This window comes from Bacillus rossius, chromosome 10, assembly GCF_032445375.1.
Source record: "Bacillus rossius redtenbacheri isolate Brsri chromosome 10, Brsri_v3, whole genome shotgun sequence".
NCBI lineage: Eukaryota > Metazoa > Arthropoda > Insecta > Phasmatodea > Bacillidae > Bacillus > Bacillus rossius.
The window spans coordinates 35,813,901-35,833,195 of record NC_086337.1 but is presented as its reverse complement, the minus strand read 5'-3'; the positions used below and the strand labels follow the sequence as shown (position 1 = coordinate 35,833,195).

Genomic DNA, 19,295 nt, shown 5'->3' with positions numbered 1-19,295 from the left:
TATTGTCTTCACTGAACTGTGCATTCTGGTAATTATTAACTCATGGTACTAACCCTTTTTCCTAACTACCCCCCGCGTCCTTTTACGGTGCCGGGCTTAACCCAGGCGCTTAATGCCTCGCTCACTTGTCACTTAGATCCACAGTGTAGTCACTTCACGGTACGGGCCGACTCCCGAGGACTCAGAACTTTATTTAACGTGTCAGGTACACGAGTGCCGATATCAACTGTGTAACAGACTTGTTAGCTAAATTTAATTCGGACCACGGCTCACACAGGTGAGCCCGGCCTTCACTCGGCTTGTAATTTACGGGATTGGCCGCCTCCAATCGCCACTGGCGTTAGGGTATCACGTAGGAAGCAGTGCCTTAAGGCAACCTACATAGTTTTACAGTGTAATGTGTCGTGTAACTTCCTATGTAATGTATCGTGTAACTTCGTACCATGCAATTGCAAACATTCGTACAGTGCAGGCTATGCCCAATCAGTGCGCGCTGCGCAATTAAAATACATCTCATAAAACCCGTGTATATTATTTGTAGTAAGTACCACCGACGATCCTAGTAGACCACGCAAGGGGCGAAACACCCACACCCACTTCATGGTTAGTGCAGCTACCCTTGCGCTCACCCGGAGAAACATCTAAAAGCTACATATCTGCTAAGACACACACCCGGTCTCGAACACGAGACCCCAGGCGATGGCAAACGCTAAAACATGAAAGTTATTGTTGATCACAGTGACGCGGTGGGATTGCGAATACAAAAGTCCTTACTTATGAAGCTCTTACGTCATGTCGCCTAGATGCTGGTTTTGGCGTGATAATGTGTGCGCGAAGGGTGCGGAACGACCGTCCCTGGTGAGCACCGGAAGGCAACTGGCGCTAGAGCGCCAAGTCACGTGTAGCGCGGGAAAACAGCCCCGACCAGTTTTGGACTTAGTTGTTAAATTTGATATTTCATGATTATTTTACTATTGCACATAATTCTCATATTATTTCAGTATCTTTGAATTGTTATTATTTTGTTTTTGAAAAAAGGAATTACTTATTTAATTCCACACTAACGCATTGCCACACCCGGTCGGGCGCTTCGGTCGGCTTGCCGTTCGTCGCGGCGCACTAACTCACACAGTGGACATCACGCGCGGGCATGTTCGTTGCAGTTGCAATTTGAGTAAGTGTTGTTGGTATGTAACGGCCTGTGTGACCCAGAGGGAGCACCGGCGGCTGGCGTCAGATTTTTATACAAAATCATATTGAATATTAAAAAAAAAAGTTCTAATTTCAGCTAAGCATTTTTTAAATAATTTTAAATGTTACAAATCACAATGAAATCATTAAATAAGGTTTATTGTAATTAAGATAAACTAAGATCACTCATGTCTTGAAATAACTAGTATTTATCTCCCGACTTGATAATGCTCCGATATTTTTGTTATTACCCAAATATAGGATAAATAACCGTGGAAAATTAATAGATATGCCTTGGTTTTTCCAGTATTAAGAAAAGCTATTTCGAAATTCTATAGCACGAATAAAACCTAATACCCAAATTTAAATTATTCAGAGATTTTAGGAAAACAGAAAGAAAATAATCCATTTTATGTCATGAAATTGTGTTTCTTAAACAGTTTTATGATAACAATCATCATAATAGTAACTTTAAAGAAGAAAAAATTATGTACGCACTATATAAGTATACAAATTAATATTTTGAAATAATTTAGGTGTCTTTTTTTGGACACTTTTTATGTATATTATATTTAACCTAGCATTCTACTTTTTTTTTCTAGTTTAAACAAGTTGTTTGCTCCTTTGTACACGCTGTATATATAGGTTAACCATAGGATTTGCAGGTATGATTAAATGTTTTGCAAAATTAAATTACTACATATCTTTCAGTTATGATATGATTGTGTTGGGTAATAAAATGTAAGAAAATCCCGCAGAGTTATTTAGCTCAGAAACAATTCGACGGAAAAAAAGGGATTAAGTTAAAATAAGTCAATGATTTTTCACCTATGTACTTGAAATGTATAGGTAAATTGCGACGGATCTCACGGAACGGAGTGTCTATGAAGACGCTTATGTGGATATGGACCCTTACGGATCAGCCCGACTCTTCCGTTTACGTTTGTCCGTGAAACCAATAAAAGCGGAGTATTTGGCCACGGCGGTAACAATGTTTGTTCACGTTTTAAATACAACATTAATTGTTTATGGTTGAAGAACACCTAGTGGTCTTTAATTATTTTGTTGTTTTTATTGATGATAAAAATGGAAATCCTGACCATGTTTCAGACCCTCGGGTCTGAAAATCTTTATAGAATTATTTTACATAACTGTTGAATTGACTATTACACATGTAATTGTGATTTCACCCGGCGGCAAGGAGTCCTTCCTTTTCACTCACTTCCCCTCCCCCTTCTTTGTAGAATTCTCCTCATATCCTTTGCATCTTTCACCACTACCATTTCATCCAGCCCATTCCACTCCCTTCCTGTCCTACCAAGAAAAGCGATCCTACCCCTCTCCGTTCGCCACCAGTCACTGGAGCGTCCATTCATGATCTCCTCGCCCTTTACACCCACCTCTGTATCCTAGTCCCCAGCTGCTCCCAGCTGGGAACTAGGATACACAGTCCGACTGTATAAGGTAATAAATACCTCTAACCTTTCCACCTTTCTCCTACCTTTTAATGCTTCCCACCCTAGCTCCTTAATCATCTCAGTTGGACTAAGCATTTCCCCATATTGCCCATCCCTTTCCTTCTACATACCCATCACCCACCTCACTGATCTACGCTGCACCTCAGTCACTAGGTAGGGGTCCCAGATCACAGCCCCATATCCATCACTGGATTGACCAATGTGGAGTATGCCTTTTCTCTTACCCTCTTCCCTACCCCAAGCAGCCCCAGGATCCTCCCACCCTTACTCACCACCCGCTGAACCTGTTTTGCCCATCCCAGGTTTTTTTTGTAGGGTCACCCCCAGATACTTATACTCTTCGGCCTCCCTTATTTCCTGCCCCTTCCACATATACACTTACCTCGTTACCTTCCTCTTCCTCGTGAACCTAACCACCTTTGTCTTTTCAACATTCAGCGACATCCCATTCTGATCCGTCCATTGTTAGTCTACTGAAGTTACCTTGCAGATGAAACCATTCCCCCACCACATTATACACTATACAATCATCTGCAAATACTCTCATCCTGGCCTCTATTCCCTCTCCAATATCATTCATCATTATCATGAACAACAGGAGCCCCAACACACTCCCTTGCAGAACTCCTGACATCACCTCTTCAGACCTTTCCTCACCCACCCTCACCCTCTGCCTTCTATCCCTCAGGAAGTCTCCTACCCAACTAACCACCCTCTCATCCTCCACCAAAATCTCTACCTCATCCATTAGACTCTTGTGAGGTGCTCTATCGAATGCCTCTTTAAAGTCTATGAAAATTGCATCAATCTGCTTCCCCCTGTCCTCACTTCCACCAGATCTTCTAGCAACCCCGCCATCTGTGTTTCACACAAGAACCCTCTCCTGAATCCATGCTGTCTATTGTCCACCCAACCTAGGTAATTCATTACTCCCACCATATAACTGCCCACCAGCCTCTCCATTACTTTCCCTACACATGATGTCAGGCTGACTGGTCTGTAGTTCGCCTTATCCCTACCTCCCTTGTAAATTGGTACCACCACCGCTTCTTTCCATTGATTTGGCAACTTCTCCTTCTCAAGGGATTGTTTGAACATCACCATTAAATATCTACATACCTCCTCACCCCCCAAGGTGACTGTTCCCTATCCCATCTGGCCCAGGTGCCTTCCTCCCCTTCAAACTCCTGACACCCCCCACACATCTTTCATCATTATCTCTAAACCTCTCTGTTCTACCGTGTTTGAGACTTTCCGATACTCCTTTACCTCTCCCCTTAGAAACACAAATAGGTACTGCTCCTGCAGCAAATTTGCCTTCTCCCTGTCATCTGTACATTCCTGCCCCTCTCTTCCCCTGAGCACCACTATTCCTTCCTCTCCCTTTACCCTTTGCACATTGCTGTAAATGTCCGCCCCATTATCTTTCCCCCCTTTCTACCTTTAGTCTTTATGTATGCACCCCTTGCCTCCCTTGTTTTCCTCCCCAGCGCCTTACCCAACACCTTGATCTCTGCCTCTATTTCTCCCCCTTCTTTCCTCCTGGCCCTTGCATGTAGCCTCCTATACGTTCTCTTTAAGGCCCTTATCTCCCTCCATTAGTAGGTAGGATCACCTTTTTCCTACCCTCCTTCCAGACACAAAACGCTCCACAATCTGCTCTAGTAAGTCTTTCAAAGCGGCCCATTTTTCATCAAGTCCCCTAATCTTTACCCAACTACAATACTCCCTCCCTGTAAAGTTCAAGCTCTTTGTTTGCAGTTTTTTGTGTTTCCATACTTTATGGAAGCGACAGATGGATAGTGAAATCTGGCATCCATGTCTCGTGACAGGCAAGGGAGCTGGTGAAGGTGCAGCATAGAGCGGCGTGGTGGGTATGGATACATGGAGGAGAAGGGTGGGGCAAGAGGGGGAAATGCATAGTTCAACGGAAATGATCAAGTTGGGGTGGGAAGCTTTTCAGGGAAGTCATGCTGCTTAAGGTGATAAAGTGTGAGGGGGGATGGGGACAGCTGAGAACAAGGGTACATAAGGAGGGGTGGGATAAAAGGCGGAGAGATCAAGGAGAGATCGTGGGTGGAAACTCCAGAGGGAATGGATGCGGATGGAAAGAGGAGACATGCCCTCTTAGTGAGCACAGGGAGGGGGTGGAATGGGCTGGAGGAAGGAAAGTAATGCTGGGGGTGAGAGATGCAAGAGATCTGAGGAGGCAACTAAAAAAGCAGAGGAGGAAAGTGAGAGATAGGGTAGGACTGGGTGAAATCCCAATTGCAAGTATAAATCAATCAATAAAAAAAAAAAGTACCAAGAACTTGGTAATGTATTGCCTTGAAAGTTGCAGATTGTACTGTCATTGGTGTTATGTTCTAATAGGTACAGTAATTCATGGGTCTTAAGGTCCTCGTCTACCTGGGCACACACGTGGTGGTGTGAGTTTCAGCAGATCCTACATGATTCAGTAATTGCTCAAGATATCTGAATAGTGTGTGTTGACAAAAAAAAACATAGGCTACAAGAATATTTAGGGGTCGGAATGGTACGGGATTATTACACATGCCTCCTTAATTTCCTTAAGAATATTTTAATTTGATTTTTATTCCTTAAGGACCCATAAAAAAAACCTTGAGTATCACCATGGATCCTTAATAAATATGTTTTCCAGTCGAATTAGGTATTTCATTTTGGACTCTGGCAGTGAAGCAGTGTTTCGCATGTGTACTTTGTTGAGGGTTTCACATTACTAATACTCTTTGTGCCTGTGCTGCTTTTGTTAATAGTGAAGCAGATGATTTTTTTTCTGATAGTAATAATAATAATTTTACTTGTGGTAAACTATGAGTAAAACTTTGATAACTATGATGATTTAAATATCTTCAGCTATTCAAAGGGCTCCTTAAAACTCCTTAATTTTTATTAATGTGAAATAGTACACACCATGTAACATGTCATGAAAGTCTCGTAAGTCATTGAAAAATTAAGGAAACTGGAGGACTGGTCATGAAAGTCACAAAAAAAAGTCCCTGAAATAAACAGTAATGATCCCAGAAGTTGCAAAACTTTAATTTCCATTGGCCTTTCGCTAACTTGCATTTGGTTTCTTTTAGTGCCTCTTTTCAGTTCGTAATCACAAATAAGTTGAAGACTTAAATCATAAATCAAAATTATCTCTGAAAACATTTCTTTTAGCTTTATAACTTTAAAAAATCTGCCTGTTCCTGTGACTAGTACATCTCCTATTACATTTGCTCATGTATGATTTTGTTTATTATGTAAACAAAAAATATATTCAGCTAATTCAATTTAAAGGTATTAAATAGCTTTTGAAATTTGAGACAGACTGTAGTAGGTAATGTTTCTGGATTTTGTTTCTCAACTTTATCTTTGGAAAGTGAGATTGACTAGAGAATGGGTGTTTTAGAATAATTTTTAGGTATGAAACATCCGGTACAATGTTTTGAAAGCACTCAAGGGACCTGCATTACACTTTTATCTTCATTTCTTTGTACCACTCAAATCATCATAACTGCTTAGATCAGAGCTTGTGTTTGGAACGATACCGCACTATATGCTTCAGCGTCATGCTTATCACAATACTAACACACATACACCCCTAGTTGGAACTGTATTTGTGGTGTTCAGAGGTCTGAGAATATACTGTATGCACATTTGCAGGTTGCGTGAGTAATGATGGAGGAACCGGAAGAAATGGGCAGTTGGGTTCGAAAGAGAATTCTAGGTGCAGGAGGTTTTGGTCAGGTTTCGCTATGGGAAAACTGCAAAACAGGCGAATTACTCGGTACGTATGTTACGAGCACACAAAAGAAAAGTTATTTATCCTGTGTGTTTCCATTTTTACATGTGTGCATCATGTACAAACTATAAGCCTTTATGCTTTATATATTTATTTTATTAACAATATTTGACTCCTTGTAAGTAATAAATTTTAATTTTTATTAGTTATATAATATTTTTTAAGACCTAATTTTTTTCAGTTTGGTAAAAAATATATTGTAAAAAATATATTTTGTTTCTTTGTAGGAATGTTTGCAACACAGAAAGTATGAAGCTTATCTGTTAAAATAAAGTTAAAAAAAAAAAAAGTCATTTAAACAAATATTTACAATTTATTGTTATATCATCTGAAAACACTCCAACTCTGAAAGGAGATTAAAAAGCAGCTCGACTGTATCCTTATATAATATTTTATAGACTATTTTTTTTGTAGGATTTGGTACCAAATTCAAATTTATAAATTTTTCAAGGACTGAAACTGATTTAGAGAAGAGTATGCATGTACTGGTAGAATCTTTTTTCTTTTCTTTGCACACCTTTATTTCTATCTGTATCATCCTTTCGATCCACTACATGTCATATACCATTAAATTACAGTATGTGTGATAACATCCGACACAATCGTAAATTTCCACTTCTGTACGTCTTAAAAAAAAAAGATTTTAGTGTCAAAAGGTTCCAAATTCACTTTTGTGTAATACTTTGCGTACATCACAACTTCTCTGAATTTTCGTCTTCCAGCTTGTGTGTTCTTACACCATAAAAAAAAAAAAACTAGTTCTAGCAGTGTTGAAATGACTTGTACCACGTTGTTGAGTTGTCGAGTGTCGTCGTAGACTCGAGAGCAAGTGTGTTCTTACACCATAAAAAAAATAAAAGCAACTAGTTCTAGCAGTGTTGAAATGACTTGAACCACGTTGTTGAGTTGTCGAGTGTCGTCGTGGACTCGAGAGCTTGTGTATTCTTACACCATAAAAAAAAAAACTAGTTCTAGCAGTGTTGAAATGACTTGAACCACGTTGTTGAGTTGTCGAGTGTCGTCGTGGACTCGAGAGCTTGTGTATTCTTACACCATAAAAAAACAACTAGTTCTAGCAGTGTTGAAATGACTTGAACCACGTTGTTGAGTTGTCGAGTGTCGTCGTGGACTCGAGAGCTTGTGTATTCTTACACCATAAAAAAAAAACTAGTTCTAGCAGTGTTGAAATGACTTGAACCACGTTGTTGAGTTGTCGAGTGTCGTCGTGGACTCGAGAGCTTGTGTATTCTTACACCATAAAAAAACAACTAGTTCTAGCAGTGTTGAAATGACTTGAACCACGTTGTTGAGTTGTCGAGTGTCGTCGTGGACTCGAGAGCTTGTGTATTCTTACACCATAAAAAAAATAAAAGCAACTAGTTCTAGCAGTGTTGAAATGACTTGTACCACGTTGTTGAGTTGTCGAGTGTCGTCGTAGACTCGAGAGCAAGTGTGTTCTTACACCATAAAAAAAATAAAAGCAACTAGTTCTAGCAGTGTTGAAATGACTTGAACCACGTTGTTGAGTTGTCGAGTGTCGTCGTGGACTCGAGAGCTTGTGTGTTCTTACACCATAAAAAAAAAAACTAGTTCTAGCAGTGTTGAAATGACTTGAACCACGTTGTTGAGTTGTCGAGTGTCGTCGTGGACTCGAGAGCTTGTGTATTCTTACACCATAAAAAAACAACTAGTTCTAGCAGTGTTGAAATGACTTGAACCACGTTGTTGAGTTGTCGAGTGTCGTCGTGGACTCGAGAGCTTGTGTATTCTTACACCATAAAAAAAAAACTAGTTCTAGCAGTGTTGAAATGACTTGAACCACGTTGTTGAGTTGTCGAGTGTCGTCGTGGACTCGAGAGCTTGTGTATTCTTACACCATAAAAAAACAACTAGTTCTAGCAGTGTTGAAATGACTTGAACCACGTTGTTGAGTTGTCGAGTGTCGTCGTGGACTCGAGAGCTTGTGTATTCTTACACCATAAAAAAAAAACTAGTTCTAGCAGTGTTGAAATGACTTGAACCACGTTGTTGAGTTGTCGAGTGTCGTCGTGGACTCGAAGCTTGTGTATTCTTACACCATAAAAAAACAACTAGTTCTAGCAGTGTTGAAATGACTTGAACCACGTTGTTGAGTTGTCGAGTGTTGTCGTGGACTCGAGAGCTTGTGTATTCTTACACCATAAAAAAACAACTAGTTCTAGCAGTGTTGAAATGACTTGAACCACGTTGTTGAGTTGTCGAGTGTCGTCGTGGACTCGAGAGCTTGTGTATTCTTACACCATAAAAAAAAAACTAGTTCTAGCAGTGTTGAAATGACTTGAACCACGTTGTTGAGTTGTCGAGTGTCGTCGTGGACTCGAGAGCTTGTGTATTCTTACACCATAAAAAAACAACTAGTTCTAGCAGTGTTGAAATGACTTGTACCACGTTGTTGAGTTGTCGAGTGTCGTCGTGGACTCGAGAGCTTGTGTATTCTTACACCATAAAAAAACAACTAGTTCTAGCAGTGTTGAAATGACTTGTACCACGTTGTTGAGTTGTCGAGTGTCGTCGTGGACTCGAGAGCTTGTGTATTCTTACACCATAAAAAAACAACTAGTTCTAGCAGTGTTGAAATGACTTGTACCACGTTGTTGAGTTGTCGAGTGTCGTCGTGGACTCGAGAGCTTGTGTATTCTTACACCATAAAAAAACAACTAGTTCTAGCAGTGTTGAAATGACTTGTACCACGTTGTTGAGTTGTCGAGTGTCGTCGTGGACTCGAGAGCTTGTGTATTCTTACACCATAAAAAAACAACTAGTTCTAGCAGTGTTGAAATGACTTGAACCACGTTGTTGAGTTGTCGAGTGTCGTCGTGGACTCGAGAGCTTGTGTATTCTTACACCATAAAAAAACAACTAGTTCTAGCAGTGTTGAAATGACTTGAACCACGTTGTTGAGTTGTCGAGTGTCGTCGTGGACTCGAGAGCTTGTGTATTCTTACACCATAAAAAAAAAACTAGTTCTAGCAGTGTTGAAATGACTTGAACCACGTTGTTGAGTTGTCGAGTGTCGTCGTGGACTCGAGAGCTTGTGTATTCTTACACCATAAAAAAACAACTAGTTCTAGCAGTGTTGAAATGACTTGTACCACGTTGTTGAGTTGTCGAGTGTCGTCGTGGACTCGAGAGCTTGTGTATTCTTACACCATAAAAAAAAAACTAGTTCTAGCAGTGTTGAAATGACTTGAACCACGTTGTTGAGTTGTCGAGTGTCGTCGTGGACTCGAGAGCTTGTGTGTTCTTACACCATAAAAAAAAAAAACTAGTTCTAGCAGTGTTGAAATGACTTGAACCACGTTGTTGAGTTGTCGAGTGTCGTCGTGGACTCGAGAGCTTGTGTATTCTTACACCATAAAAAAACAACTAGTTCTAGCAGTGTTGAAATGACTTGAACCACGTTGTTGAGTTGTCGAGTGTTGTCGTGGACTCGAGAGCTTGTGTGTTCTTACACCATAAAAAAAAAAACTAGTTCTAGCAGTGTTGAAATGACTTGAACCACGTTGTTGAGTTGTCGAGTGTCGTCGTGGACTCGAGAGCTTGTGTATTCTTACACCATAAAAAAAAAAACTAGTTCTAGCAGTGTTGAAATGACTTGAACCACGTTGTTGAGTTGTCGAGTGTCGTCGTGGACTCGAGAGCTTGTGTATTCTTACACCATAAAAAAAAAAACTAGTTCTAGCAGTGTTGAAATAACTTGAACTATGTTGTTGAGTTGTCGAGTGTCGTCGTGGACTCGAGAGCTTGTGTGTTCTTACACCATAAAAAAAACAACTAGTTCTAGCAGTGTTGAAATGACTTGAACCACGTTGTTGAGTTGTCGAGTGTCGTCGTGGACTCGAGACCTGAGCCGCCCGCGTTGCAGCCATCAAGAAGCTGGAGTACAGCTCGGACCGCCAGCTGTCGGAGCTGCAGAAGGAGCGCTGGTCCAAGGAGGTGCAGATAATGCTGCGGCTGTCGCACCCCAACGTGGTGAAGGCGTTGCCCGTGCCGGAGGACATGGAGGGCTTCCTGACGGGCATGCCCGTCCTCTGCATGGAGTTCTGCTCCCGGGGCGACCTGCGGCAGGTAGCATCTCTGTCACGTTGCTGCTTTTCGCGAGTAAACAGGGACAGTCATTTGCAGTGGCGTAGCCAGAATTTGTGTATTGGGGGGGTGTTAAGAAGCATGGCCCCCCCGTATTAGAGCGGGGGGTCCGGGGGTCTTCCCCCGGGAAAATTTGGATTTTAAGGTGTAAAATAATGCTATTTTAGCAGTTTTCGGTACTTAAATTTAAATATTGTAATGGTAAAAATTTTATTAATTTTAATATGAAATTTGTTTGAGTGATGAATAAGAAATTAATTAAAGATTTGGTGCTGGGGGGGGGGGGGGTTGAACCCCTAACCCCCCCTCCCCCTGGCTACGCCCCTGATAATTTGAACTTAAAAATTTACATAGAATTAAAACAGGCTCAATATGCTCGAAAACTTATTTTTAAAAATAAACTACCATGATTTAAAGTTGTGTAATACTCATTAACTGCTGGTACTTGTTACTACTTTTCCAACCCTACATAACTTATAACTAGAGACCTGAAAAATTCGCGAATTCATTTCGCGATAGGCTAAAATACAAATAGTTTATACCTCAGTGCTCCCCTCTGCTATTGGCTCGCAACTCACCTGTATGACTCTGGGCCAATATTAGAAACACCAAACCAAAGAGCTTTATCGAATCACAGGCTGCTACGTTGGGACGTCTCACAAGACAGCAGCCAATGTGGTGGATGACATTTTGACCGAGTGTACGTATAACTATGGAGTTCATCCTACTGTAGGGCCGCGACGTCTTGGCGTGTCGTTTTGCGGGGAAGCGGGGAAGAGTAAATGAGAGGGGAAGCAGCTGCGCGCGCACATCAGCCGCTATGCGGTTCATAGAAAAAACATCAGGCGCCACGCTCTCAGTCTGAATTGAACAATGGAGCCCGACGCAGGACATTCAAGATACAATAAAGTAATACATAGTGGGGAGCAGTAGCGGATCCAGAGGGGGGGCTAAGGGGCTCAAGCCCCCTCCAAAAGCATCTGGGTCCACTATTGTTTTAGTGTTTGCCTTGATAAAGCCTAGCCTCAGCTGGGTCAAGCCCCTCCCAAACCAAAATCCTGGATCCGCCACTGGTGGGTAGAGGGGAATTATAAGTAGTGTAATCCAGTGTTGTAATGAAGAAGCTTCCAACAAATGTCTGCTAGTACCTCTTGCAAAAGCAACCGAAAGAGCTGCGCGATACACAGGTATAAGCCAAAGATCAGTTTTGCGCATCCGAAAACACAACAGAGAGACGCCAAATAAAAAAACAAACAAACCAGGCAATAAAAGATAATTATAACTTTAAATAATAATACTTACATTATAAGTTTTTGAATGCATTCCCCGTATTTTCACCCGCGGTTTGTTTGTTTTGCATTTGGCAATTTTCCAGACTTTCTGCACCGCTTGTTAGAATATTTGTTAGCTACAAGTGTAGCCGATATTGCTACCCGAGGATGGTTTGTTAGAAATATGGTTTTCGGCCCCCTCGAAATGACTAAAATGTTTCTTTCAGACTGCTATTCTGGAAAAAATACCAACCCGAGTGCATAAAAGTGGTAAGGTTATTGACGTGCGTGAAAGTGTCATGTCGATCGTCTTCACGTTTCAGCCAAACCAAATGGAAAAGAAAGCATCAACGAGGGAGTTAGCTGAAGTCTTAATTAATTGTGTTTCCTACAGCAACCCACAGTTACAAATTTAGTTCTTAACTTTTAAAGTATTGTATAGCTATGTTTAAATATGTTTAACTATGTTTAACTAATCTGCCCAGTCGAGCAAATAATGCACTACCTTTAAATAATAAATTACCGTAAAGATTATAGCATCTTTGTATCATTAAGATCTGGGCTGTGTTGCACCGTACGTGAGATTGTTCTCGACTAATGTTTTCGGAACGACATGAAGACTTCCAGGCCGTTGCTATCAGCGGAGCAGGCATGGCGGGACGTGTTGATTACAAGGTCGCTGAGCTCTAGGGAGTCGACCCGCCAAGACGTCGCGGCCCTACAGTACAGGGCATTGAACCCGCGAATTTTTCCGGTCCCTACTTATAACTGAACCAACATATCATGTGTTAAGAGACCTCTGTTAACTTGGGGTTTGGGGGTTACATCCCTCGCCCATTGTAATACATAAATTGCAGTTGTTTTGGTTTTTTGCTACTGCCCTATTAGTTTTTATTATTTTTTTAAATTTACATTTACATTACTTAAAAAAATTTTTTACTCATACTGTAAGGCTTCTGTAAACACAGTTTTATATTTGAATCTAATTTAAAATCAAAAGTAATAAATTAAATTTAAAATCAAAAGTAATATTACTCTTGTAAATTGACTATTTTTTAAATCAAATTTAAACATACAATGAAACTTTTTTCACACTTCACAGGAGTCCAAGAAAAAATTATGCAAAATACAGGAAACTAAAACAGAAGCCATAGAAGATATTGTAGTGTAAAATGCAGGAATATAAAAACTGTACAATGCATTTTCTTAAAATATAAAATTTTAAGTTTTAAAATGGTTTTGTTGATACAACTGGATATATACATATCTCATAAGTATTTTTAAAAATTTTTAACCATACATTATTTGTTACAAATAAAAATTTCTCACAAAATTTTCTTAGCTTCATACATATGTTACATATGTTTTCATTAAAATATTTTGAGCCCCATTTGGTGTATCTATTGATAATGAATAACTAACAAAATTATATGATTTTAAATGTTGAATATAAAATAAAATTATTTATGAATATAGAATATTTTTTGAATACTGAGAGACCAGTATTTACATTACTAAAATTTATTGTGAAATCAGAGGGTTGAATAATAAATAAATAAATAAATTAATTAATTAAAAAAAAAACCAACATGATGTTCAACTTCCCTATATTGTCAATTGTCAATTCCCCCTGTTCTAAGGCCACAGCCAGCAGTGCTGTAGTCGTAGACAGGGATGTCGCGAAGGATGAGCCGGAAGGGGATTTGAGTTTCGAGATTTTTTTTTAATGTTGTGTTTATGCGATATGCAGAAATTACGTTTATTGTTTTGGCCATGGTAATGTTTATAGTTATTAATTTTTTTTTTAAAGTGTCGGGTTTCAAAGGTTGTACATTAGGTAATGGGGAGGGGGCGGGAAAAAATTAAGTTCTCCCTGGGCCTTGATCGTAGGTGCTGAGGCGGAGCGAGAATTGCTGCGGACTGCCGGAGTGTGACGTCCGGGCCATCATCGGAGACGTCACGAGTGCCCTGCAGTATCTTCACAGCCAGAAGATCACCCACAGGGACATGAAACCAGAGAACATTGTTCTGCAGGAACAAAATGGAATTGTGAGCTTTATTTTTGAAATATCTCTTAAATGCCTAAACTATTTGCATGTTTATAAAAAAGGGTAACTCAGTACATGGTGCCTACAGGTCATGAAAGTCCCAAAAGTCACGAGAAAGTAAGGGACCAGGAGGACTGGTTATGAAAGTTACGTAAAAGTTCCTAAATAAGCAGCAGTGGTGCTGAAGTTACAAAACTTAAATTTCCACCAGCCTTAAGCTGACTTAATTTTTTTTTATGCCTCACCACAGTTTATACTTGCATATGGAAATTATCTGTGTAATGTTTTCGAATTTTAAACTTTAAAACTGTATATTCTTGTTCATTGTTGATAATTTGGTATTTCATTTGCTCTTTTTTAATATTGGTCATGATAGTAGAGTCAAAAATTTACCTTTTGTTAAAAAAAAAAAAATGTGATTCAAGTCTTTCAGTACTCAACAAAGATGTGCAGAATCGAACCTCGGTAACGAGCAAATTCACGTGTTCTTATGCTGCAAGCACACTTATAATACAAAACTCACAGACACAAAATTTTACGTAATATTCTTTAAAATAATGAAGAGCATTATAAATAAAGGAATTTTTTTTTTTTTCATCTACATGTCTTAAAGTGAATCATATGTAGTTTCTGCACTCGCTGCTGAAATTTGTTGCCGTAGTAGCTACGTCGATTATTGAAACATTTTATTTGCGGAGTGAAAGATTAAAATAAATAATGAAATGGCTCTGATAAAAATAATAATAATAAAAAACTAAACCCCAGCTTTGGACCTAATTTTTGATTAGGAATTTTAATGAAATACTGCCAGTCTTGTTAAAATTCATCAAACAGTTAATAGTATAAAGTTTGCCTTTGGCTTTGTGAACTTAGGTTCGCACTATCTGCCATCAAATGGCAGCACTGTGGTTACATATGTCCGTTCCATGCGACTTCGTTTACGAAATTATTCATACCAAATGCTGTATACCAAGAGCTAAGATGTTTCACATAAAAAAAAGTTCTGAAAATTTCCTGAAATTGTTTCAGGAGCATTTGTAAACACTGCAGTAGCACTGTTTTGGCATGATTTGGCATGATTTAAATGTTTATTTTGGTAGCCAATAATACATTTCATCCCTCGTGTTATAATTAATGTTGCGAAAAATTTGTTAAAGTACATATTTTAAAATTACGTTTATGCTTTTAAATTAATTGTTAAAGATTAGTGACAGAACGCAACAATTTAAATTAAAAAATTTTTCTTCGCAGGCAGACACACTTTGTGTTGCCTTTGTATGTTGATCGTGGTATGACATTGCAACTGTGGCATTGACTTGTCACCATCAAGATGTCAAGTTCTGTAATTTTTGATTTAATATTGACCCATCAATGTGCATAATGTGGTTGTTGATAGATCAACATGTTGACTTGTCACCAGGCCCTTGGGTGACCTTGAATTTTGGTTGAGCGAGTGTAGGTATTGTACACCTGCCCCTCGAAGTAAGGCTGTTTTGAAGTACCGATGCTAATAAATTACGGCATGACTTGGAAGTAACATGGTCATAGATTCGAAGTAGCACTTTTTTTTTACGTGAATTTTTATTTTATTGCTTGTACAATGGCAACAGTACTTTTGTAGCATTAAATACAGTGAAGCGAATTAACAATATGATGAATCAACAAACAATATTTTGCTCTTTCTTTAATAGTTGTTCACTTCCTTCATTGCACATTTATCTCAGACGACGGCCCAAGTGCTAAGCCAACATTTATATTACGCCATCCGCCCATCCCTTATGTCAGGAGCAGCTCTGGAGAGAAGAGCCAGGAGTGTTCAGGGCTAGTTTACCTCATGCCCACTAGGTTGCTTTAGTAGAAAATCATGGCAGACAAACATCTAGTGAACAGAGTCAGGAATTACGTTAACAGGTTAAATAATCTTCCTTATAATAGAAAATGTTTAAAATCTTAGAATTAAAATATTTCTCTTATATTAATAAAATTATTTTGTAACTCAGAAATGATGTTAGAGCTCCTTAGGAATAGTATTCCCAAACCCTATAACGTAAATAGCGTGGTCCGTGAATTTTTTGAATTTAATTGTAGGTTGTTTTATCTCAAAATGTTGTTCAGATATACTTGTGCTGGAAATTAGGCATTTCGTCACCTTTTTTAAGTTTTCTATAATTTTAAATTTTTTGGGAAATATTTTTTTTATTTATCTGGTTGTTAAGGGGGTGATTTACTCTTTGTTAGGCCGGTGTACGCCACGTGTTTAAACTTGGTGCCAGTGGACCGAAGCCCCTTTCTCAGGGGGCCAATCTGATATTTTGCTGTCTAATGTGGACGTGGGCAGCCCGGGTTGAAATTTCTCTCGCCTGCAGTCACGTCCCGAGTTTGTAATTTTATTTCTCTTCATGACCAAAATTGCATAGAGCAGCTTGTGGGCTGCAAGCTGCTACTTCTGAGAGGCTTGCTTAGAATAGCAAGTCTTGTCATGAATGGGGCTCCAGTGGAGCTGTGTTCCCAGCGGAGTGGCGTTTTCTGACCCCCCACCCCCTCCCCGTTAGTTCTGAGAAATCAAGCTAGGTGCAGTGACCTGATGGGAACTTAGCCAAGACGATGGCCTAATTCAAGGACATTCTCCCTGGTCTTACAGAGACGTCCCCGACATCTAGCGGCGAAAAAAGTAACCGCGGGCCTGGTCGCCAGCGTGCAGAGCTCACCCTCGTGACATCTAGTGGCAAGTCAGCTCACCGCCTCAGTTAGTTCCCATTTACGCCGCTAGAGAGCAGCGCCGCCGTGCCATAAGGCACTATGCTTTCTTCTCGCGGCCTGTAGAAGTCGATTCTTTGTAGCTTCCTGTTACCGCCGGTAGAGAGCGCGCATGTCGTGTTGTTGTCACGCCCGCTTCTGGCACCTCCGCATGTTTTCGGCCCTGAGCCGAACCTTCCCCCCTTTTTTTTCTTAGGGCTGAGCGCCCGATTTAATTAGAAGCTTTGACCGCCATCGCCGGCACTTAGTTCTCCGACCTCAGCTACTGACCACGTCTTCTCGGCAGCCTCTGTGCTAAGAGGCTTTTCGCGGCAACGGCGAATTCGTGTGCACAAGAATGTAGTCAGCTTGCTTTAGGGATGTGATCCCAGTGGTACAGTAGCCAGTCAGATGTAGTATTTAGAAGAAGTCATGTTTAGTTAAATTTTATTATTTTTTTACTTTCCTAAAAATTTTAGTTTCTTCCGCGCATCCGCGAATTCTCGGTACGCGCCATCCTTATGTCGGCGCGCGACACCTCGCGAGCCCTGATTCCACACCCTGTTTGGTGAGTAATCCAGCCTTTTTTTTCCCAAATTCCCGTCTGTTGGCCTTTCGCGCCAACTGTGTATGACTGTCTGGACGCAGGTCTAATTCGTTTTGAGTTTGACATGTGTTTCAGACAGGGTCAAAGTTTCCGGGGAGAGAAATTGCTCCCCGCATGATCTTCGGGACCTCCAGCTGATTTCCCCCTTTAGAAGAGTTTTCCTCTCGGTCCGACGTCATCCTGGGAAGACCTGGGTGATATAAGCTATATATATATTCCACTTGCTTAGAAGAAACTAAATTCATTATTAAGATACCAGCGAGCAGTGCTTTAAGAACGTAATCTTCAAGAATATGTAAAATCAAGGAAACTCATATTTATGTAATTGTCGGGAGAATCAAATTTTGGTGCTATACAAGAAATTGTGTTAATGTAAGCATTTGTTTGTTAAGGTGTAATATGTATTGTTTTAAATAATGTAGGGGCGCCCCCCGTAACTTTGTTTATTGCTAAGATCTTTATTATCATGTCAAAATGATGCTAAAACTAAACCTCTTAATAATAAACCAGGAAAACCTATAGACTAAATTATTTATATAGTGTATTTATTTATCATTTTCCTTCTTATGCATAACGATCCACCAACTCCCAAGTTACTAGTGTGCAGGGAGTGTAAATTTTGTCTTGTTCACTGCCTCGTGTCCCCTCTGGTATTTAACTTTAATTTTCTTAATATTTTTTCCAGCAGTTTCCAAGGTGTTTTTAATTAATTTAAAATAATATAGTTTTTGGGCACGAGGGGCGTTACATACTTCAGATGCATTTATTATATTATTTTGTATATCATATTCATTTATATAATATATTAGTACTGTAAATAGATTTTAACGAGTAATGTTGTCATTAAATTGTTTGTCAGCAGGCGTGCTTACCTGGTTGGAAAACAAACTATGGGAAAAAACATACATATTTGATTAGCGCTGTTTTTTATTAGCGCTCTGTTTTTGTGGAACGAATCAGGGAGTTACTTTGAGGGGCGGGTGTATTGGTGTGTGAAACTTTAGATTCACAAGATTCAAATGGTCGTGTTCGTACGAGATAGTACTTGTGTTTCACCTGATCAAGGGAATTACCTCAGTGTGTGTGTGCGTGTCCATCGACAGGTTGTGTACAAACTCACGGACCTGGGCTACGCGAAGGAGTTGGACCAGAGCAGTTTGTGCACCTCCTTCGTGGGTACCTTGCACTACATAGCACCGGAACTGTTCACGGACAAGAAGTGAGTTTCACAGCACCAAGTTGGATTTGGAAGAATCGAAATGGAAAATTTTCCAGTCACATGTGTAGTGTCGGTTCAGGTTTTTTTTTTGTTAGAGGACTTTACCAAAAATTGATATGAATTAAAACTTAAAACACATTTGTTAATTAACAAAAAATTAATATTAAATATTTGTATTCACCTGAAAATATAGTTCCTGAACATAATGCTACCCAAAATTTTTTGATTATGAGCTTATGGAAAAGAATTTGGGGATTGGAAAACATAATTCAAGTAGATTGCACTTGAAAATTATTTAAATTATTGAATTTATTCCATGTTTACTTTCGTCAGTCTCAGTAGAATGATTTAGACAAGTCTCTTTTAAAACAACAAGTCGTAGTTAGAACAAAAATTTATGTTTTATGGCTAGTTAAAAAAGAAGTGGCTGTTCAGAAAGAAAAGAACGTGGTGATATACAGAGGTCGTATGGAATGTTGTAAGAGGAGGAGGAGTGGGTGCTTTCTCCAGCAGCCACAGTGAAGAGAAGCAAGATGAACCCAGTGACAAACTCCATTTGTCCCCTCTCGTTCATCCTGCATCTCTCATCTGTCACGCCTGCGCAGAGTTTCAGGAAGCCCCGGACTAAAGTGACATATGTGATGCAGTTTACAGGTAGAGCGTGTAGTTTTTCTATTTAGTGGAGGTTCAGGAGGCCTTAATTAACAGTGGTCTAAAGTGGCATAAGCAACACATTTAAGAGGCAGAGCCTGTAGTTTTCCAACTAAGCTGTTCCCAATGGCAAGATACGAGTTTTTCTTGTTTAAAGT

General features: G+C 39.8%; 1 protein-coding gene across 3 annotated transcripts in view; it reads left to right on the top strand.

Moving 5' to 3' along the window:
• Positions 1-1,593: 1,593 nt before the first annotated feature.
• LOC134535947 (inhibitor of nuclear factor kappa-B kinase subunit alpha-like) overlaps positions 1,594-19,295 on the top strand; it is a 62,040-nt gene continuing 44,338 nt past the window's right edge. The window contains exons 1-5 of one of the 3 annotated variants that reach the window (XM_063375366.1): positions 1,594-1,681; positions 6,342-6,465; positions 10,385-10,587; positions 13,767-13,925; positions 18,371-18,486. In XM_063375366.1, coding sequence (XP_063231436.1) covers positions 6,354-6,465; positions 10,385-10,587; positions 13,767-13,925; positions 18,371-18,486 — 590 coding nt within the window. In that variant the 5' untranslated portion in view covers positions 1,594-1,681; positions 6,342-6,353. The other 2 variants (XM_063375367.1, XM_063375365.1) reach the window with 2 other exon arrangements.